We start from the raw sequence: 23,529 nt of genomic DNA on the forward strand, positions 1-23,529 counted from the left end.
CCCATGCCTGTTTAATACCCTCACTGTATTACCCTTTACCGCTTCTGCTGGGAGGATGCTTCACATATCTACCACCCTCAAAGTAAAGTAACAAGGGAAATCCTTGTCAGTGGAGGGAACGGTCTGAGTTATATAGTTATGTGCATTAGGATGATCGTTTGATGTAGCGTGGCTGTGAGTGATGTGGATGGTAATGTGGATCTGCTCACCGTTATCTCTGGCGTTCTCTTGTAGGTGATCGGCTTTTTCAGCTCGCGTTTGGAGCAGGCCGGAGCCGACCTGTCAGTGGAGCGAGTCCTGGAAGTCATCAAGCAGGGAGCTTTGGCGTTGCCTAAAGACAGATTGAGAGTAAGTGCTGACAGCCGAGGGCCGTGTCTTCCAGCGCTCCTCGGAGCCCCGCGGCTGCCCGGCGCTCCAAATACCCGGGCGGCCGTTATCGCCGTCCACAATCAGCCTTCCCGGCACGGAGCGATCATGCCACCATTCCGAGCTCCTCCGTGAAATACACACGTTTACAGGCGGTGGGTCCCCGCGGGTCACGTGAACAAAGTGCCTCGCACAACACAGATCGGCCCCATCCGGCCCGTCTAGTCACCCATTTTGGTTGATGTCGTCTTAGATTCAGGAGCCGCGTGTCTAACCCATGCATGTTTAAATTCCCTAGCTGTATTACCCTCTACCACTTCTGCTGAGGGGCTGATCCATTTATCTACCACCCTCTCAGTAAAGTCAAACTTTACTGTAGTTTTGTGTGTGTTACGGACACATTCACGCTGTTTCACAGATGTTATAAATTCAGCACTTTATTTATTATTATTATTAATAATAATAAATATTATTAGTGTTATTATTATTATTTTTAATAATATTTTCAGGTTATTATAAGGTTTGTAAAATTAAGCCCGGTTGCCGGACCCGTCGCGTCCCCGATGGTGCACGTGAATGCCGTCGGCGGTCTCTTTCCACTAATATTTTTGTATTTTGACATCTTTATGGGGGCTTCCTGACCAGCGAAGGCAACTGTCTGCCGCCTGACGTGCCCCGGCGCGTTTAACGGCGAACGCTGTGGTATTCCTGAAAATATTTCTTTGTTCACCGGGTCTGTCTCGGGTTTTATGGGAGGATAACAATTCAGCTTCTAAATTAGACCCTTTTAACCCTTTCAATGATAAGGGACATCATCGCCCCTCGGAGGCACTAAGGCTACCGATAGCTTTCTGTCATACATATCGAACGTTTGCTTAACCCATTTAGGTCCGTCACTCAAGCAGCTGGATATGAAATAGTTAAAGGGGGAGAAATACCCCCCTGGCACCTTAAAATTATTGTAACGGTTGGGGTTAGCTGCGTTCCATCAGGTTCGTATTCTCAGAGTGAACGGGTAGACTGTCGGGGGGGGGATTGGCTTGGGGTCTCGCAGTCCCCCCTATAGCGCGTTTACTGCTATTACATCATAGTTCCAGTAGCCAGCTTTCTGAGTATTCCTACCAGAAATACTCCATATATGAGGATGATGGGCTGGCAGGTTACCGTATAAAATGCAGTATATTGGTAAAAAGTGTCTTTTTCCCAAAAATTTTTGTGGCTCTCAAAATGTTCTCATTAAGGGAGCCGTCGGAGAACCCGGCCATGGCGTGAATGCAGGCAGCTTCCTTAACGTCTTCTGTGTCGGGAGTTGGGGGTTGGGGGAGTTGGGGGTTTCGGGGTTTGCTGTGCGTGCAGCCCAGTCCTAGACGTTAAAGGACCGTGTATATATCCCCCCCCCCCGGGGTATATCTCTGTGACAGCGTTCTCGTTTAAGGTGGATCTGTCGGCTTCCATTTGTCGTCTCGTTCCTTCCTACCGTTAGATGTTTTGTGTTCACAGATTAATACTGACCGCTCCAGGTCTGTCTCGTGCGCTCTTGTTTTGAACTCCTCTTGTGCTCACCCAACTCTTCTTCAGTCAGCCTTTGGGACCCCCAACATGTATGAGATTAAGGGGTTGAGACCGCACTGGTCGGATATTACTGGGGTCTCTCTAAGGTGTCGTGGGCACCGGTGGTACTCAGGGGTTCGGGGATTTGCTGCTTGTCGCGTTCATATGGAAGTTGTCATTAAGCGACATGCTTGGTCTTGGAACAGACCGTGTTTTGCTGGGCGGCCGGCGTCTGCTTCCCGTTGACCTCACCGGGTGACCCAAACGAAGCAGCTGCTACAATTGTATCCTAAGCTGTTACGCAGTACATCATAACGACACGCGAGGACCCCAGGCGGCCGGTGAAAAAACACTGTTAGGAAATGAGTTTTGTCTTTTTTTTTGTTGGTCTGAGAGGACAGAGTCTTTAGCTGATACTTTTTATCGGGCCAATATTTGGGATAAAATGTAGGGCACCACATAAGCCTTCAGGAATCATTCAGTCTGAAAAAGAGACCTCTGAGGTACCAAACTGTGATTTCCACATCTTTTATGTTGCACCAATAACAGTTGCCCCCATCGATTAAAGGCTTCATTGTGCTGGTATAGATAGACATGGAATGTGCGGGTGTTTAAAGGGCCAGTAACGGCATTAGTGAGACGGTAATTATCTGCTACATTGATGCCGTCGTTCTGGGAAAGGAAAGATTCTCCTCCTTGGCTTCCCGGCGTCCGGCGCCGTCGTCTCGTCTCCCTGAAGCTTGTTAAAAGCTCTCACTTCTTTCTTCCCTAAGCTGTCGGGGATGATGTTGAGATCGTGTAGGTGGATGAGTCGGGGGTTAAACCCGTAGACTGTAATTACGGTTAGGAGCTGCACGGTTTCCCGTCTTTTATTAAACCTCGTAAACAAACCAGGACGGTGGCGGCCGCTCCGCTGCCCCAAACAGCCGGCGTGGAACCATAAAGCCTTGGATCCCTCGCTCGGGGATATCCAGGCTGTAACTTCATGAAAACCATGTTTGGAACCAACAATGTACCTGTTGGTGCCATAACCGCTCCTCCTCGTCCTACTTCGGCTTTTACATGGATGGGATTACCAGTAGAAGCTTTAACTCTTTATATGCGTCAAAAAAACAAGGAGCGGCCCTACAACTCAAACAACAGAAGGGTAGAGACGGCAAACGCAGCCTTCCGCAGAGATCCGTGTCCCCGTCTGGGCTCAAATGCTTTAATTCTGACTTCATTATAATAAAGCTGCAGAGTCGGGGATTCGGTGGTGACCCCGTCCTGGAGATACCCCGTCCGCAGAAGCAAAGCCGTAACACGAGGTTAGATGTGAAGGCCACACAATCGACCCAAAAATAATGTTTTCAGCACTAAAATATTTAACTCTGTTTGGCTCAGCAGTTAACGTATATGTCTGCAGATTCCGTGGCGCTGCTGCTTCGCCGGAGAAGAGGGTCCTGCCCTTGTGAGCTTACAATCTATTAAACGTTAGACCTTTGTAAATAGGCTTATCGATGATATCGCGCATGTGTCTGCTTTGGCAGTTCATTAACACAGGCCCGGATACCTCTCTGGAGTACTAACCCCCCCATCCCCCCCCCGCTCCCCTCGGGCAGTTATCTGCCGTCGGGAGGATCAGGAGGCAGCGCCTGGAGCCTCCGACTTATCTCGGGCCGTGAAGAGCAGCGAGCCAGGAGATAACTGCTCTCTGTGTAATAAGTGGGAACGCTGCGCCGGACGCCAGTTATTCGCCGACATCTTTGTTCATTTGTTTTTGTCTCCAAAGAAACTTTCTACCCGGCGCGCGGTAAAAGAAAATCTTTATTTAATGTGCGGAGCTTTTGTGATGCGGAGTTTTTGTTTCAAGCTTTCAAGCTTTGGATAATATTTGATCTTTTTTCATTCTTTTTTTTTCCCATCTGGGTGCGTTTTGATTTGAGGCCACATAAAAAACAACTTGCTGTTTTGCTTTGTAGTTATAAAAAGGTCTGAATGTTTGTACTGCAGCTTTCCCAGGTTGGCTTGTGGCAACCTTATTGAAAATAAGGTATTATATACACTGATGTTCAAAAGTTTGGGGTCACTCAGCTGGTTTCATGGAAAACACGGACATTTCTGGCTGTAACATAATTACAAAAGGGTTTCCTAACCATCAATTATTCTTTTAAACTTGGATCAGCGAACACAACGTGCCACTGGAACATGGGAGTGATAAAGGGCCATTGGAACACAGGAGTGATGGGAGTGATAAAGGGCCATTGGAACACAGGAGTGATGGGAGTGATAAAGGGCCATTGGAACCCAGGAGTGATGGGAGTGATAAAGGGCCATTGGAACACAGGAGTGATGGGAGTGATAAAGGGCCGTTGGAACCCAGGAGTGATGGGAGTGATAAAGGGCCATTGGAACACAGGAGTGATGGGAGTGATAAAGGGCCATTGGAACACAGGAGTGATGTGAGTGATAAAGGGCCGTTGGAACACAGGAGTGATGGGAGTGATAAAGGGCCTTTGTACGCTTATGAAGAGATTCCATTAAAAATCAGCCGGTTCCAGCTACAATAGTCATTTACAACATTAACCCTGTCTGTGCTTGATTTCTGATCCATTTCATGTACAAAATGTACAAAGAACATGATGCTGTCCATTCAGGTCTGAAGAGAATTTTCACCTAAAACAACCAAAAGGGTTCTTTACAGGAAGAGCAGTAAAGATGTGGAATCCGCTAGCCACAGAAGTTTTACTTTTAAATTGAACAAATGCCTTTAAATATTAGCTATAATATATGAACAGGATTAGTTATACAGGCCGGAGAGTATATAATATATAATATGAGGAATATACAGGGATATAACGGGTTATAAGGACAGGATTAGTTATACGGGATGGAGAGTATATAATATATAATATGAGGAATATACAGGATATAACGGGTTATAAGGACGGGATTAGTTATACGGGGGGGAGAGTATATAATATATAATATGAGGAATATACAGGGATATAACGGGTTATAAGGACGGGATTAGTTATACGGCCGGAGAGTATATAATATATAATATGAGGAATATACAGGGATATAACGGGTTATAAGGACGGGATTAGTTATATAATATGAATAATGTACAAGGAAATAATTGGCTATGGATTGTTGATCCAGTGGGGAATCAGTTATCCATAAAAAGTTATTCTCTCTGAGGGTTTTAAAAGTGGTCTTATCACCATAGCAACCAACGAAATTGTCCAAACAGCAGGAACATTCCATCGGCTGCCATGGTGATAAAACCACTTTCCACCAGAATCCACTCCATGCTCTGATCTTCTTGCATAGTGGGCTTTTAATTCTGCTGCTTATAGCAACCAGAAGCCCTAATTGAGGGGAATTTAAGGGAACAAAAATATATTTTTTAGACCGCTATTTTCTTAACGTCTTATGGAGATTCCTTTGACTTTATGCGAAATGCCAACATGGTTTGTGTGACTCGGCCACTGGTTTCCCCCCTTATGAAATATTGGAATAAATCCCGAGCGTCCAACAGTTTTATTCTTCTTCTTATTCATTCTGCACAGCCCTGTTCCTAACGGCGCTTCTTACACTTATTCCCTTTGCCTCAACGCCATTTTTATGGTAACTTTTTATTCTGAAGCAGGAATTGTCATTAAATTAAAAATGCTGCTCGTGTTGCAGTGTGTCTGGTCTTACGGCCTCGCTAAATGTCCCCATCCATATGTAGCACGTTGGGGACAGCAGTCTTAATTTTACGTCTTCCTCAGAGCGCCTTCAGAGCTATTTAATATAAGACGGGGAGTGAAGGGTGCGAAGGATACTGTACAAGTACATTCATAGCAGCCTTTATATGTTACTAAAGCCGAAACACACGCTTACACCAAAGAGGTCTCCGTGTTCCCGCGGTTCTCCAACAGCTGCCTCGCCGTCTTCCAAATCTATGAAAGGGTCATCCAGCCCTTCTTCCCGGTCCCTGCATTATCCTTGGTCCATCCAGTTGCCTTTCAGAGGCGCTAGATAATCATCTGTCTCCAACGGGAGCTCGGCTCGTACAAGCGTCCCACACCACGCGCCCCGACAGAGTACTTAAGCATGCCGTCTGCCTCCGTAGGAGCAAAACGAGACAGAAGGCTTATTCTCTAACGCCTATTAAAGAAAATGATTTGAAAGTGATAGAATGTGCCGGAGTCCATGCGGAACGCACTCGGTGCCCGGAGTGATCCTTTAATCTCCCGTAAAAGAGTTATTATATGATGTAATGCAATCCTTCTTTCTTGTTTTGTTGATCGCAGTAATAATGTCTAAAGTTTGTGTTCTACCTTCTCTTTAACCTCCAAAAGTATTCCTGTCCAAACCTGCTCACACGTTACAGGTGAGCGTAAGCTCCTGGGGGTGCACTGACATCGTTTTAGGACCAGGAGCCCCTTTTGTGATTGGCTGGCGGGGGTCTCTTATTCACCAGCAAACCATAAAAACAGCAGCCCTTACTTTATAGTTACTAAAAAGTGTGACGTCCCTTCTATTAAGGGTAATGTAACCCCCCCTGACCACCTGTAGCTAAAGAGTATGATAAATAGCTGCTTATTAACAACCCCCGCAGGGTGACTTAAAAATCTACATTCCTCATTATAGGGAAAATGATCACCCGATCCCTGCAGACCATCGCAGATCCTGCCCTCACACCCTCTTCAGAGCTGTGTTTGTGTCTCTGCGCATGAGGTCCCGGCATGCCCCTCCCCCAGGGGTGTGGCCAGAGGAGAATTAATAACTGAAACATTTTAGATTACTTAATAACCGCTTTTTACTTAAAACTGTGAAATGAGCTCATTATGTTATAGAGAAGTGTGATACAAAGTGTCAAGGTGCTTCGGCCAACACAGCAGGATGAACTTGAGCAGCTTCTATTCACTTAAAGTGAGCTTCTTTTCTGAAGAAGAGACCTCTGAGGTCCTGAAAGCGTACGCATCGTCTTTTTCTGAGTCTGCCCAACTAAAAAGCATCAGCTTGCATTTTCCCTTGGGCTATTACTGCAATATATTCTTATTACGCACAGTGTAGCAGCCCATGTTTTCCAAACTCTAGCCCCAGCCTATTTTATCACACGGCCTGAAAGGATGGGGCGTCTTTGTGGAACATTTTTTGTATATATTTTTACGACAAGTGCCCTGTTTTTTTGCACAGAATACATATGGATTTTGAATTTGGATTTTTTTTTATAAATATGAGAAGTACTGCAGCACAGACCATCGGATTTGACAAAAGACACCAAAAAATCCATGTTGGAGCCGGGCCCCCCTGGAAAGGTCCCAGCTTTTCTGGTGAAGAGGGGAAATAGGTAGATCTTTTGAATTGACGATTTTAGTGGTCCCAACCCTTGCGGAGAAGAACCAAGAAGATCCGGTCCCCCTCCAGGCTTCCCGGGCAGGAAAGGGACTTACTGGCCTATTTGTGGCCCTCAAAGACCCCCAAGTTACATCATAACACATAGTTACTGTTATCATTAGCATAATAGCACTTTGAAGCTTCTGTTCCACCTACTTTGCTGAGTTTAACACTTTTGTAACAAAACATCATTCCCAATACTCTCCCATCATGCCCAATACTGTCCCATCATGCCCAGTACTGTCCCATCATGCCCAGTACTGTCCCATCATGCCCAGTACTGTCCCATCATGCCCGCAGCCTCCCCAGACAATTCATTATTCATGAAGATTAGCTTCAATCATTATTTTTGCTGGGATAACCTAATTGTCATGTGACACAAAGGCTGAACTGATAGGTTGTTGCCCTAGAAACTGATATAAAAGAACACCTTTGTGTGGAATCAACTCTTCAGGGATATAATGTATATCCTAACGTTTATTTGGTGAACATTCTAGAGAGTACGATGAATATTTAGTCTTGCCAGAGAGTGTAATGCTTTGCTTAGTGGCACTGCACCTTTAACACGGATGATTCCCCCCCCCTTGTTCCCTGAATCTTGTAATTAATAATCTGTGAACTTTATAGAAATCACCGGCACCAGACTGGATTGAGCGTCCTATTCATCGGCCTAAGGTCTGTTGTCTTTGGACCGCCATCAGTTACACGGCGGAGACGCGTTTTGAAGCTCCCGTTGGCAGCGCCGCGAGCAGGAAAATCATTTCTGAATGTTACGGCGGCGCACGTTATCAGGGCGACCGGACATCTCTCAGCGATGGCTGAAGGGAAACCGGGGATTAGCATATTTTCAGGTCCTGTGAAGTTAATTAGCAAGCTTTTTGGATTCCATTTTTTGGGGGGTATTTGTTTCACAAAATGGTCTCAAAACCCACGGTCCTTCCTAGAAATAGGGATTTTTTGGGGTTTAGATGCATCTCGGCATCTACTCTGTTCACCGCAACCCATTGTACTGCACTGCGAAATATGGTGGTATCTATCCAACTGGCACATGGTCTGCAGTACCTGAAAACTGGGACTGTCCTGTAAAAAAACAGGACTTTTGGCAGGTATACCATTGGAGAACGGTGGAATTTAATGATGTTAAATTTTAACACACAGGAGCGAGTCTTCTTGTGTCTGTTACTCTGTGTGTGTGTGTGTATATGTGTGTATATATGTGTATATATGTGTATATGTGTGTGTGTGTATATATGTGTGTGTGTGTGTATATATATGTGTATATGTGTGTATATGTGTGTGTGTGTATATATGTGTGTGTGTGTGTATATATATGTGTATATATGTGTATATGTGTGTGTGTGTATATATGTGTGTGTGTGTGTATATATATGTGTATATGTGTGTGTATGTGTGTGTGTGTGTGTATATGTGTGTATATATGTATATATGTGTGTGTATATGTGTATATGTGTGTGTGTGTGTGTGTGTATATATATGTGTGTGTGTGTGTGTGTGTATATATATGTGTATATGTGTGTGTGTGTGTGTATATATATGTGTGTGTGTGTATATGTGTGTGTGTGTATATGTGTATATGTGTGTATATATGTGTATGTGTGTGTATATATGTGTGTGTGTGTGTGTGTACATATGTGTGTATATATAATATTACCACTTGTTTTGTGATTGGTTGAGTGGGTCCGTCCGCCGAGCACTCTATGGGCTATAATAACCAGGAGACTGTAAAATGTTCCTGTTCTGCCCCCACCATGCTATTTGGGGTGGGTTAGCGAGAGGTTAAGGGCTGGAGGATGAACACTTGGATGTTCTTTTCAGGCTGTAGCACTGAGATGCGTCTCGGCTGAAATTACCTAAACCCATCGAGAAAAGGTCAGTTTGATTGTTTTTGGTTTTTCAGAGTGGTTTTTTTTTCTTAACCATCTTGCAGAAGCTCACTGGGATCCGATCTTCCGTGGCATGCGCTAAAGGGAACGCGGAGTCCGTAACCAAAGCACCCTGGGACCATTTATATGCAAACTGGCCCGTTTGTGGCCCTTGCCACCAGTGAGCTTCTCCTGCAGGAAGAGCTTGGCTGGCCCTGTATAATGTATAGTAATATCAGGGGGGTTCGTTCAGTGCCCTCTCCTATTGAACCATACATTATCCAGGGCCAGCTCAGCCCTCCCTCCTGGAGAAACCTACCAGTGGTGGGCCTTCATAATGATGTTTAGTAAATAAGCCCCATTTTGTATGGGTAACGTGGCGAGAGAGCCCGTATTAGTAAGAGTTTAATACATAACGTTAGCAAGCGGCTCCGGGGGGGTTCAGTAAATATTTTTGGGGGCAGTTGGAAATGTGACACGGAAATGGTTAGGTATACATTACCCCCACGTTACCCCCACCACGGGGTAGTCTGGATACAAAGAGAAATGAAAGCCTTTATGTGCGTGCGCCGGACTTATTGATGGATATTTTGGGACGGCGTGTACATGAGTGACGGTTCACGATAAGGGATATAAAACAGAGCGCAGAAACAATGCATACCGGATCTCTAAATCCGTCATCGCGCCTCCACGTCTTTATCCGCGATCGGCTGGGTTACTGGAACGCCGGCGCACCTGACGGGTCTGCGCTCCGCGGGCTCCTCCATGATTACTCAGGTGCTGGAATGAATGCAGCAGCCGACCCGCCTGTCAACCCTCAAAAATACACGGCTGCCTGTCACGTTTCTGTGGTCTGCATGACAGACACGATAACTTAAAAAAGGTGACCCTCTGGCTCTGCGTGCGGACCCTCGACCACCAACGCTGTATACACCTGAGACTAGTACTAGTACTTAAAGGGGAACAACCCAACAAGTATCAGGATAAATATACGGTTTCAAATATATCGCGCTGTTTCCGCTTTAAAACTATTGTCATTTTTGCCCCATAATATAATGTTTTCAGGCAGCTGCATATCAGCCATTTGTATGATTCTCACTCTGTTATCTGAGCCCCAATCTACTAAACCCCCCGACTCCTTATACCGCCTGTGGGGGACAATAGAACGGCTCAGTCTTAATCACCCAGTCGGACACTCTGATTAATGTGTCTGTAGAGGAATGGACTTCATTAGCATTGCCATAATGCATCAGCTTAGTGTGGTGTAGTGTGGAGCTGAAGTCACCCAAAATATCACATGACTGTATACAGCGCTTGGGGGTGGGGTTATATTACTGTAAACAGCGCTGGGGGGTTGTATTACTGTATACAGCGCTGGGGGTTATATTACTGTATACAGTGCTGGGGGGTTATATTGCTGTACACAGCGCTGGGGGTTATATTACTGTATACAGTGCTGGGGGTTATATTACTGTATACAGTGCTGGGGGTTATATTACTGTATACAGCGCTGGGGGTTATATTACTGTATACAGCGCTGGGGTTATATTACTGTATACAGCGCTGGGGGTTATATTACTGTATACAGCACTGGGGGTTATATTACTGTATACAGGGGTGGGGGGGTTATATTACTGTATACAGCGCTGGCGGGGGTTATATTATTGTATACAGCGCTGGGGGTTATATTACTGTATACAGCGCTGGGGGTTATATTACTGTATACAGCACTGGGGGGGGTTTTGTATTTTTCGCTTATTAAATCTCACACCTGCATGCAGTCAGATGAGTACAGAGTGACAGCTCTGCTTCCTTTAAGGCTTAAAAATACATCCTAAATTATGACCCCCCCAGACCTACCAGAACCAGACCTGTTCTCAGACTTTTCCCCGCGTCTGGGCCGTGCGTTTCGGGGCCGGGGAGCGGTGGGAATCCTGGTGTCCGTTTCATGTGACCTTGAACAAGTTACTTTATCTGCCGCAACCTCGGGAACCAAAATTAGATCGGAACCTCTTCAGGTCAGACTCCCGGGGGCCCGGGCTCTGTGTGATTCACACGCAACGCGCTCTCAGAAGGAAGCTTTCCATTAAAAGACGGCTCGTTGCCGGCTGTCTCTTCACACAGAACGCAGGCACCGGCGGCACGGCCGATCTTTTCATGTCTGCCCCGTTTCGTGCCAGGTTTCGGGGTCCCTGCCCAGCAATCTTTATCACCATGGTTCTGTCTGATTTGCTGAATTTTTCAGTTTTATCACTAAATACGACAGTAAAAACTTGACTCCTAGACCTTTCCGAGATATAATTCTTCAATCGTAAAATTTTGCTGGGAACCCGTAATTGCCGTGTGACTCCAAAGCAGGCCCTGATTGGTTGTTGACACAGAGACTGAAAAAAAGGCTTCTTAACCTTCTGATTAACTACCGTATTTGCTCGATTATAAGACGAGGTTTTTTCAGAGCAAAAGCTCTGAAAAATATCCCTCGTCTTCTAATCAGACCTCAAATAGAGGTCTGATTAGGAGACTAAGATCCAGATCCCCCGCACCGCTGCAGGGGACCTGGATCCTCCTGTCTCACCCCCCCCCCATAATACACACACTTACCGGTGCTTCCTGCTGTGTTGCCGGGGCAGCGGGTTGACGTCTACGCGATTCGCGGCTGCAGCGGAAGGAGACGTCAACCCGCTGCCCCGGCAATACAGCAGGAAATTGGAAGCACCGGTAAGTAAGTGTGTGTGTGCGTGTGTGTGTGTGTGTGTGTGTGTGCGTGTGTGTGTGTGTGTTAAATGGGGGCATAGGGCATTTCTGGAATGCCTTATTCCCCTATATGCCACTCTGGCACTTAGGGGGTTAAAAGGCATATTATGGGGCAGAGTGGCATATAGGGAGGTATAAGGCATTTCAGGAGGCAGAGTGGCGTTAAGGGGGCATTTAATAGAGCACTCTGCCTCCTGAAATGCCTTATACCTCCCATATGCCACTCTGCCCCATAATATGCCTTTTAACCCCCTAAATGCCAGAATGGGATATAGGGGAATAAGGCATTTCTGGAGGCAGAGTGGCACATAGGGGGTCAAAAGGCATACCATGGGGCACAGTGGCATATAGAGGGTTAAAAGGCATATCATGGGCCACAGTGCCATATTGGTGTGGCAAGCCTGGGGGCAGATGTGCATAACTGGGGGACAGGTTGGAAAATACAAGGAAATAAAAACAAAAAAAATATTTTTCTCAATCATAGCTTTTATTAAAAAAAAGAGTTTACATGAATTAACATTTACTGGTAAAACTTTTTTCCTTTGTGGTCGTCTTATATTCAGGCTTTTTCTTTTTTTCCTAAGTTAATATTCAGATTTTGGGGGGTCGTCTTATAATCAGGGTCGTCTTATAATCGAGCAAATACGGTATTTGGATCTGCTGAGGCTTAGACAATGCAAACCCTAAAATACATTAGTTTCATGTAAAACCGCGTTGTACAGGACTACGGTATCTGTTGGCGCTATACATACAGTAATAATGCATTCTCTTGGAGCTGCGGCCGGTCCGCTGAGAGCGTTTTTTAGGTTCCAATGGGGGCCGTTCAGCTCACGTACGCCGTCGTACTTTTTATTGTCATTGCACAGGATTCTCTGCGTTGTTTTGTATATATAAACACACAATATACGCTTTTTGTTTCCCTCGCTTTTGCTCTATTTATTTATTTATTTTATATATTTATTTTTGTTAAAGAATGCAACAATTGTGAGATATTTCGTGGAATAGGAACCTATCCATCGGAAGCAAATACTTGGCGTCTCCGGCTTGTCGTTTGATCAGCGTTTGCATCTAATTCTAACCGAAAAGTCAATCCCCCCCCCCCCCCCCCCCCCGTCCGCACGTTTGTTTTTCTAAATATTATTAGTGGGGCGATTACGCTATCAGCACGGTAACCCCTTCCTGTCCTGGAAGCCGTCACAGAGGAATGCTGGCGTTTCCTGCGGTGAAGGGGTCCTGCGTGTTTATAAAGTGCTATCACGCCGAGCCCCGGCGAGCTGTAAATGAGGTCTGGCAGCTTCCAGTGTTTGCTCCGTGCTATTTGGCCGCGGCTCTGATAAGCAACAGACTGGCTGGCTCCTTCGAGGAGTCTCTCCGCGGCGTCTGAGCCCTCCACAGCTCCCAAACCCTCCCAGATCCCTCCGTGGACCCTTCATGTATCAGGAAATGAAATTGGTTACAAAGTTTCTCAGGTTGCCAAACCTCGCTGACGAAATCAGGACCGTTACCGCTTTCAGGAGACGCAAGAACTTTTTATTATTATTATTATTAAAAATATTATTTATTTTTAGTGAAAAAAACAGCATTCCAGGTCTAGGTTACCCCCCACGGAAACAAAAGTGCCAAATATGTGCCGTAGCCCAAATCAGTCCATTTCCATTTAATGTTACTCCAAAGGGTTAATATTATCCGATTGAATGCGCAGATACCCTGTGTTGTATATAGTTAAATAGGTTTTTTTGCCCCCGCCTCTTGTTTTTTGCCCCCCTCCTGTCCAGCTTCACTGTGGCTGTGACCTGAGCCGATTTTTGAAAAATATTTACATTTATAGATTTAACTTAAATGAGTCTTTTTTAATCACAAACCCCAGCAAGGCCAGACCTGGGAGATAAAGCAAGCCCTGGAGCTTTAAGGCCAGTGGCAGCCGCCAGCTAGATACACACAGCAGCACTTTGCACTGGCCAGTGATTGGGGGGCTCTGTTAACACTTTCAGCTCCAGAGGGTTGGTGCAGCGCACCCACCTTAATCGTTTCCAATCCGCAATTAGAAGAAATATCTCACCGGTTACCGTGTATTAAGCTGAGAGGACCAAGTGATATATATTTATTTTTTTATTCTTGCTGTTCTGAGTTTGTCCAAAAAGCTCACTTTTTGCATATTTTCGGCCTGCCTGCTGGGACGGGTCACTCGCTGTGTGAAGTTACTGCTCGGAAAAAATGCGCAGACCGGAGTTTAAAGCACAGCCAAGTAACATGTTGTGTTTTTTTTTTTGTTTTTTTGTTTTGTTTTTCTCATTCTGGAAGGTTTTGGCCCAAAGCGTATAACGAGGCGTCCGATCTCTCGCAGAAGTGAATTTACTTCCACGCGCGCAGAAAATATCTCTCGACTTCAGAGCCTTTGCGCTGTATATGGGATACCGAGGGCTCCCTGCAATTAGGGTCTTCATACGTGTCAATCTTTATCACGTGTTTGCGCATGATGCGTTAACTCTTTCTTGGCCGAAATGCAGACTTTTAAATATGTTTGAAGGTTTTGAGCTGAGGCAAAGACTTATTCCTGGTGTTAAAAATGCTACAGCGTGTCCTTCTTCATTAAACATAGGTCATTTTGTTACATTGCTCAACATGAAAAACAGAATAGAAATAGAATTTGATGGTAGATCGGCCCCATTCGGCCCCCGTCTAGTCGCCGTTTCTCCTGCTGTAAAGACTCAAACCTTAATCAGTCGTTGGTCTCGTCTTAGATTCAGGAGCCGTATGTCTATCCCATGCATGTTTAATCCCCTCACTGTATTACCCTCTACCGCTTCTGCTGGGAGGCATGATCTAAGTATCATAAGTATCGAAGTATCATAATATAGCCCAGTTCTTAGCACATCCACCACGCAGAACTCTAATCCCAGTATTCTAGTGGAATATCATCGATAAACCCTCCTTTGAGGGTGGTTTTCCAAAAAGCTTCTTACCCCAACTGGGACATAATGAGTGCATTAAGGTTTGATAGACGGGTTCTGCAGTATCCCCGGCGTATGTCTCAACTTGCCGCTTAAAATATATAGACTTCAATTATTATTTCAAACCCTGACAGCTCGTTCGAAACGTTGTTTACTCCTCTGCCACGACGTAGCCTGCAGCCTCGTTCACATCCTCCGAACCCGCATTTACCACGCACTGCGGATCTGGCCCTGAAAAGGGCGTAGGAGCCCCTACTAAATACCCATCTAATGGCTGCTGGCAGAAGGATTAAGAGCCAAAAGAGGAGAAAAAGTCCATTAAAGTATAAGAGGCAGGTTTACATCCTGTTTTGTCTTTTCAGTTCAGGCCGTACACAGGAAGTGCTCAGGAGAATCAGTGCGAGGCAAAACAGCTTCCCCCAAGTAAACTTCAACGATATCACTTACTGAAATTAATTTAATCAAGAGGCCAACCTGGCTCAGTTTAGTGAAAATGTTGCTGTATCTTCCTTAAGGGGACATTTTATTCACCAATAACGCGTTTTTATTTTTTTATGCACGCTGGAGTCCGTTTTGTGAGGACTTCAATGCATTTTACTGCACACAAATGGGCAGATTATTGCCAGTAAATGACCGCAAGGAAATGGCTTAGATTATTTTTTCTTTTTAACCCTTTCATTCAAGTTCTCTAAAAGAGCCGCAATGTGTTTAGTTATTGTCCCGTGGTTGTAATGGATATATATATATATGTTGCAAAAAATCATATAACTAGTAACATTTATTTGTATGTTTCAAGTGATCCTCTCCTACCCCTTGGAGATCGGAACGCTGAACCTGATCGCGTCACGCATGCTGCAAGGATAATCGCTTACAAGAGCCAGGTATTGGCTTTAAATTAGCGAAATGCGTCTTTATTTGCGACAATACTCCGGCCGTTGTGTCTGACGTCGGTTAAGGTGCCGGCTCTTATTGTCCGACATCCAGCTAGGAACTTTTATGGACGCTTCCCGGCGATCCTGCTTGAAGTAACAAAAACCTTCTTGGCGCGCATTGCCGAGTGCCTAATCATATAAATATTATATACGGGGGGTAGTGGGAGATCCCCCTTACTGGCGCTGTTACAGAGCCTTGTCTTTGTATTAATAGGAGCGGTTTGAATGGAGAACATGTAGGGGTTAATCAGCGGGGGACAGGCTTAAGGCTACCCTGTGCGCGAGACAAGGCCAAGGACCCCGGCCAAGGACCCCGGCGAGGTCTTAGAGCAGCCAGAAAATGGGCAAATGACGCCAAACAGCACATGAAATGATGTTCCAATTTATTAACCCTACACAAACCACAAGACGTTCCTATAAAGCCGTATGGGAGAGACGTGCGAGGCTGTGTGCTGGCGCTGGCCGTTATCACGCTCCCTTCCCGGGGCATTTAGCCGCTGGAGCCAGAGGTCTGAGCGGGGTATTAGTCAGCATGTCCTCAGACAGATAAGGGGCCACTTCCTCGGCTGCTCTGATCACACAGTTAACGCTTGGTGACAGTAAGTCTGTCTCTGTTTTCAGGCAATTCTTATCATTCGCTTTCTCTTTTTATTTACAAGCCTGGCAAACGTTTTAGACGCGCGGCTAAAGCCAAGGAACGGGTTTAACGCTTCCTATTCCTTTAATAACGCCAGTGACTTTATATTATAATCGCTGTTTGCAGGAGGCTCGCTGTTTGCGGTGGGGCTCGCTGTTTGCGGCGGGCGGACTGGCTCTTAATGGCGGACGCACTATTTGCGGCGGGGCTCGCTGTTTGCGGGGGGGGGCTGGTTGTTGTTTGCGATGGGCGCGCTCTTTACAGTGGGCTCACTGTTTGCGGGGGGCTCGTTTGCAGGGGGGACTCGCTGTTTGCGGTGGGCTCGCTGTTTGCAGGGGGGACTCGCTGTTTGCAGCAGACTGTCTGTTTGCGGTGGACTCGCTGTTTGCAGCAGACTGGCTGTTTGCGGGGGGCTCGCTGTTTGCAGCAGACTGGCTGTTTGCAGGGGGCTCGCTGTTTGCAGCAGACTGGCTGTTTGCAGGGGGGGCTCGCTGTTTGCAGCAGACTGTCTGTTTGCGGTGGGCTCGCTGTTTGCAGCAGACTGGCTGTTTGCGGGGGGCTCGCTGTTTGCAGCAGACTGGCTGTTTGCAGGGGGCTCGCTGTTTGCAGCAGACTGGCTGTTTGCGGGGGGCTCGCTGTTTGCGGGGGGCTCGTTGTTTGCAGGGGATACTCGCTGTTTGCAGCAGACTGGCTGTTTGCGGGGGGCTCGTTGTTTGCAGGGGGGACTCGCTGTTTGCAGGGGGGGCTCGTTGTTTGCAGCAGACTGGCTGTTTGCGGTGGGCTCGTTGTTTGCGGGGGGCTCGTTGTTTGCAGGGGGGCTCGCTGTTTGCAGCAGACTGGCTGTTTGCGGTGGGCTCGCTGTTTGCGGGGGGCTCGTTGTTTGCAGGGGGGCTCGCTGTTTGCAGCAGACTGGCTGTTTGCGGTGGGCTCGCTGTTTGCGGGGGGCTCGTTGTTTGCAGGGGGGGCTCGCTGTTTGCAGCAGACTGGCTGTTTGCGGGGGGCTCATTGTTTGCAGCGGACTGGCTGTTTGCGGTGGGCTCGCTCTCGCGTCTGCCACATCTGTTCCAAGGACTTCCTGCGGCTTTTGATAAAGTCACGTGATTGGAACTGCAGACAGTCTGAAAAGTATTTGGATCGTCTCGCTTTTGTACGGCTGCCCAAACCACGACTTTTACTTCTGCTTTTTGCTCACGCAACGTTCTGTCTGCAAGAAGCAAGGAAACGGGGGGTTTCTCCTCTCGTCTCTTCTCTGGGTGGCGAGAAGCTCTCATCGGAGTCCCAGGCGTGACTATTAAAGCGATTCATTCTCTATTTCCCCTTTGAAACCGATCTTACCCAGTGTGACAACGGCCCGGATCCTCTTTCTAAAGGGTCGGGGGGGGGATTCTGCCCCCTTTCCTCTTATCGCTTCTGAAATTAAGACAAAAAGGGAGTCAACCTCAATACCTATGAGATAAGAAGATATTATATGGGGTGATGCATCAAAAGTGATTCTGGGGCTTATCGCCCTAGCAACCGTCTGAGTGGTCCAGTAAACGGAAATATTCTATTGGTTGCTATGGGGCCTTTAAACATCGCACCAGAATAAAACTTAACCCCTAATGTCTATTATATCGTGTAGACTAATGGCGGCAGTGGGTTTGATGCACACCAGTCACACCAGTCACACCAGTCAACAGAAACAAAACCCCCCTTTACATTGTGCCGGGTAGTTTGCTAGCAAATGTATAGATTCCCTCGCTATAATTACAAAGATCTGTTAGAATGGGAAAAGGTCGGACGCTTCCTTTTAATGGACATTATCAATAATCAGCACATTTAAATATATTATATTTTTTTAGAGCTCTTTAACCCTTTCGAACGGAATCCATTCTCATTCCCTTTTTCCCAAATCCTATATTTCACGTTGAATCAACCCATATAAGTACGTTTATAGACGGTCTATAGGTGTTAAATCCCTAGTAAACCACGGGAGCGGCCATCTTTCTGTTGTAAGAATCTGCATGATTATTCCTCCCCATTGAGGTATCTCTCCCCTGTTGTTAGGTTGCTGATTTATGTACAAAAATAAAACAAAAAAAAAGCTGTGACGGCAACACTTCTCCTTTAATGGATATTTATTTATTTATATATATATATGCTATCCGTATAGAGCCCGAGAAGCGGGGCCGGTGTAAATATCAGACAGTGAATGGAAAAAGGAGAGCCGCTGAGCAGAAGGAAAGCGAGCGGCGGGCGAGATACGGTGTCGCTGGATTATTAATGGGGAGCTTCACAGGCCTCGTCGTCCTCCATGTCATCGGGTTGCAGTTTATTATCGGTTCCAGGCCACGTCCTTATAAATAATAAACCGGATGGCGTATTATCCCGCAGCGATTAGCCGAGCGCGTCTTCTATCTAGGGTCGGGTCGCGTGGCAGGTACGGGCGCGCAGGTTGGCACCTCCAGATCCTTGTGCAGCGTCTTCGGCCCCAGAAGTACGGAGAACGGGCCGAGTGTGATGAATACGGGGGCCGTAACTCCCAGTAATAATAGCCACGGGGTTACTGGAGGCGTTTCGGTAACAAAGTTAAAAGGAAAGTTTCTCTTGCTTGTTGTGTTCATCAAGAGTGTTTGCTGCAATGGTGTAGGCATACCTGCCAAGTATCCCTGTATGGAAGGGCCAGTCACTGTAGGGACCCTAATTCCTTTTCCCCTCTTTTAATCTTTAGTCTCAGGGTGAGTATAAGACTCTGTCTAAACTCTCCCCATCGCTGGCGTTTTCTGTACGGTGGACGAGAAGCTGTAGAATGAACTCTTTTTATCAGTTTGGGTGCGTCGTACAGATGTCTGCGGCGATGTATGTATGTATGCATGTATATATATATATATGACCATTTATAATATAAGCCCCCGCTTCCTCCCTTCCCGGTACTCGGCCCTTCACTCCCCCACCACTTCAAGCTGCCCCTCGGGGGGTCTCCTTTCTGGTAACGCATCCCCGGCTTAGCCGGCTGGCACTCGGTTAAAAGACTCTTTCATTCCTCGGCTTCCCTTTCAGATCTGTCTGCGATCAGGAGCTATTAGCCTTTGCTGTTTGACGGCGAGCACGAGGTGAGCTTAAATTCCTGACTGCGGCCGAATCCACATCACTCGGGCTCTGTAACCGTCCCTCCTAATCAAGTGAAAAGTCCATGCGCCGCTCAGGGGCAGATCCTGGGTAAATATTTATAGTAAGAATGTTAAAACCCACAGGCAGAGCGTATACTCAAATGATGAGTATTGATTACTTTTTACCAAGAGCGTGGTAGATCAGTGGATCAGCCTCCCAGCAGAAGCGGTAGAGGGTAATACAGCAAGGGCATTTAAACATGCATGGGATAGGCATACGGCTCCTGAATCGACTGATTAAGGTTTAAATCCTCCAGTAAGCCCATTGTCCCGGCAGGGGGTTTGTCAGCACGGGAGGATTGCGTTCCGTGCTTGTGGGGTAGGTGGGAAGATAATCTAACCTATTAAAGCAATCATCGCACGTGAAACAATTCTGCCTCCTCCACTGAATGCATTTCTTTCATAGCACACAATGGCGTTCCTTATCCCCAGCATCAGCGGCCCTCGCGGACTTCAATAGGTTTCCCCCATTGTTCGTGTTTTCTATTACCTGGACCTCTCGCTCTGATCTGCTAGCATCGGGTGAAGGAAGAGCCGGGCTACGAGACAAAGTCCAAACTCTCAGGATGACCGTCCTGGCCGAACGTCTCGCGTGTGTTTTCCCCTTGCGTGCTGTTTAGTAGTTTGAGTGCCTGGTTTTATCTCATTTCGCCCCAATAAACTCCCTTTATCTGCAGACCTGGAGCCGTCGTCGCTGTCAGTCATCTGATATTTTGGGTGACTTTCCCGGCTCAAACACCACACTGAGCTGATGCTTTATGGCGATGCTAATGAAGTCCCTTCCTCCATAGACTTTCATTGGTCTGAAGTGGTTTGAGACTAAGCCACTCTATTATCGATACTAGTAATAAAAGTATTTGTTGGGAGTTCCCTTTAAAGTTCTTTACACCAAATAAACGTAATGGTGTTTACAATTGAACATAGTAAATATATATAAGAATACACATACATTGGTTCTGGATACTCGTTACATTTACGTCTATTTAGTGTACAGAACTTGAAAATGTTGGGTAAAAAATACAGATTCGCTTTAACTTTGTATTTAAATGAAAAAAAAATTACTTTTTTATTTACATTGGATTATAAACCTAGTTTTATTATTTGTTTATTTTTTCTTATAGAAATTCCCCGAGTTGAAGTTCAAGTACGTGGAAGAAGAGCAGCCGGAGGAGTTTTTCATCCCCTACGTCTGGTCTTTAGTGTATAACTCGGCCGTGGGACTCTACTGGAACCCCCGAGACATCCAGCTCTTCACCATGGACTCCGGCTGACCGAGCGCCCTAGCCCCGTAGATACTGCTGTGCCGGCTTAAACGGCTTCGCCCCTTAGAGGGGTGCGCGACGCGCTGTGCGGCCCTCCACCACTCAGCAGGTTTCACCAAAGGACTCTGGGAATCCTGTGCACTTTTGTGGTTATTCCACCTTTTTGGTGGGAGCCGCGTCCTGGGGGTAAATTCACGTTCCGTGTTCTGTTTTTATTATATATTGCTTGCTTCCGGGTGCATCAGCACCACAAATGATAAAAAAAAAAAAAAATGCCGTCTTCAGTTCTTTTTTTGTTGGTTTTTATGACACGAGACGGAGAATTATATTTTACGTTCCGCAGGAAGAGGTCAATTTTGTTTATTTTGTTTTGTTCTGTAAAACCAATTTTTAAGGTAATATGGGTACCTTGTATTTAGTTTTCACTTGATTTAATAAAGCTGTGACGTTTTCTGATTGCATGGAGAAGAAATAAGCATCTCTAAAAAAACATATTTCCAGTAACAGAAAAAACCTCCATTAATGACACCAAAAATCTTTAAAGACCCGAGTCGTGGAATCCGTATCTCTGGGTCCACTGGGCCGACAGCTACGTGTCAGACTCCAGCCAGTAGCGGAGGGGTTAACGCTTCAGCATTCAAAGACTCAACGTCTATTCAAATAAGGCTGGGCAACTTGGCTGGCTGTGGATGTTGGGAGTTGCAGTTACACAGCAGCCGGTTGCCCCCCGCGGGTGGTGTGATTGCCGAGGCTGCCGCGTGATATTGCCGGCGGACGGTAAATATTATTCTGAGAATTCCGGCTCCCTGACGTTTTGGTTGAAGTGTCTGGAATACTTTATGTAACAATAAAAAAAATCAAACAATGCAGCTTTGATATTGTTGGTTATTCAAATCCAGGGTTAAATGTATCCCATGTGTGTTATAGCAGAGATACCGAGGGGTTAAAGCAAGCGAATTGCAACTCCGCGGCTTCACCATGTTCCAATGCTGTTAAAGGAGACCACGCGGGGGGCAAGTCCTAGTGTGTCTGCCCCGGGTGTCTCTGGATGTGACAGCGTTTTCCAAAACTGATCTTCAAAGTAATTCTTGATAATTCTTCTCCGTTAGATCTCCAACGTTTAATATCATTCCACCCATGAAGATCTGTCTGAAATTCTCCAGGAAAACCCTACAAACGTTTGCCGTCTTCGGATAGGTTATTCTGTTTTCCCGTTCTGTTTAAGTGTCTGTGAAAGATACACAAAGTAAAGAAATGCCGGGCGTCTGTTCTCGGGAAAGCCATTTATTTTGGCAGCTCTTTACAGAGCCGCATAAGTGGGTTGGGGGGGGACTTAGAAATTCCATAAAATCCATAATTGTGTTGATCCAGATGAAAGCAAATAAAACTCGGCTCTGAAGCTCACGCTTGTGCAGAAAAAAAGGAAACGGGACAGTCATAAAAACCCAGGAAGGACTCAACGGTTCACATTAAAACGGATACATACTCGTTCTCGCCATTTTCTTAACCCATATTACATGTGTGCCCATCGTATAGTAACTGTACCCCCCATGGGGAGAGAACTTGACTGCCCTTTAGGTAAGAGTAATAAGAAAATTGCTTAGCCACTGGCCTTTGGCTAACAGAGGGTTAACCAGATCATTTTAGTTTGTAAAGCGGTGTCATATGCAATCATGTCATTATCACATGGGTTAGGTTTACCCAACACAAATATATGTAATAAAGAAATAATCCTTTATATTACACAATTTCGACACGAACATTCTAGACAAACGCTCAGCTGGACCGACGGCCCCCGATGTTCCTCCATTTAGCGGTTCGGAATATTTTGTGAATATGAGCGTCAGCAGAAAGGTTATATTCCGTAAACATACATTATCCTTCGAAATCCTCTACAGTGTTTTATAAATTGCTGTCGATGGGTCATAAAGGTCCTTTTTGGCCATTTCAATCGTTTTTAAGGGAAATAAAGACACCGCAGGTGAATCGATAAATGTATTAAAGATAAAAAATGTGAAATGCGAATGGTGGCAGAAGTGGGATATTTTAGTTTGATTAAACTTTAATATTTAAATTTTTTGTTTGCTAAACTAAGGGGAGTGAGGATTCAGTGGAAATTTGTAAGGTGACACCTATGGAGCAATATAAATCCAGGTAATCGGGGGGGGGGGGATTTATCGGAAGTGTGTTCGGTGAGAAGTACCGGATACGTTGAAGATGGAGTTTTCAGGAGAGCTGCAGGTTCGGCTCGATGATTCACTACAGACCCTTCCGATAAACTCCCCCCAACCCCCCCTGCACCACCTGTATTTATATTGTTCAATAGCTGCCAACTTTCTTGTTTGGGTCACCTTACATTGTAAGTTCTTCCGAGGCTGACTCGTTGCAGTAAAGTGGCTGCGACTTGCGGTAATACAAAGTATCCATTTGTTTGTTTTTTTTGTCACTCGACCGGTTCGTTTATCGTTTTCGTCACGTCCTGGTTAAAGGGGATTAATGAGAAGCCAGCGTGGTCCTGGAGACACTTTCACACCTTTTACACCGGCTCCTGCCATCCCACCGCACGCTGTCCTTACCCGGCTCGGGGTTCCCAAACACTCCATTCATCTAGAAATGCGCCGGGAGATGCTAATGGGGGGGGGGTTATATCCGGATATTAGTCATTTTGGCA

At 46.0% G+C, this 23,529-nt stretch overlaps 1 protein-coding gene across 2 annotated transcripts in view; it reads left to right on the forward strand.

Annotated features, from left to right (window-relative positions):
* The window catches only part of DYM (dymeclin), a 101,714-nt gene extending 80,674 nt beyond the window's left edge, over positions 1-21,040 (forward strand). For both annotated transcript variants that reach the window (XM_053448239.1, XM_053448238.1), the window contains 2 exons: positions 235-348; positions 20,718-21,040. In XM_053448239.1, the coding sequence (XP_053304214.1) occupies positions 235-348; positions 20,718-20,867 (264 nt within the window). In that variant the 3' untranslated portion in view covers positions 20,868-21,040. The remainder of the gene's footprint in view (positions 1-234; positions 349-20,717) is intronic.
* Positions 21,041-23,529: the final 2,489 nt, after the last annotated feature.

Source organism: Spea bombifrons, chromosome 1 (genome assembly GCF_027358695.1).
Source record: "Spea bombifrons isolate aSpeBom1 chromosome 1, aSpeBom1.2.pri, whole genome shotgun sequence".
Taxonomy (NCBI): Eukaryota; Metazoa; Chordata; class Amphibia; order Anura; family Pelobatidae; genus Spea; species Spea bombifrons.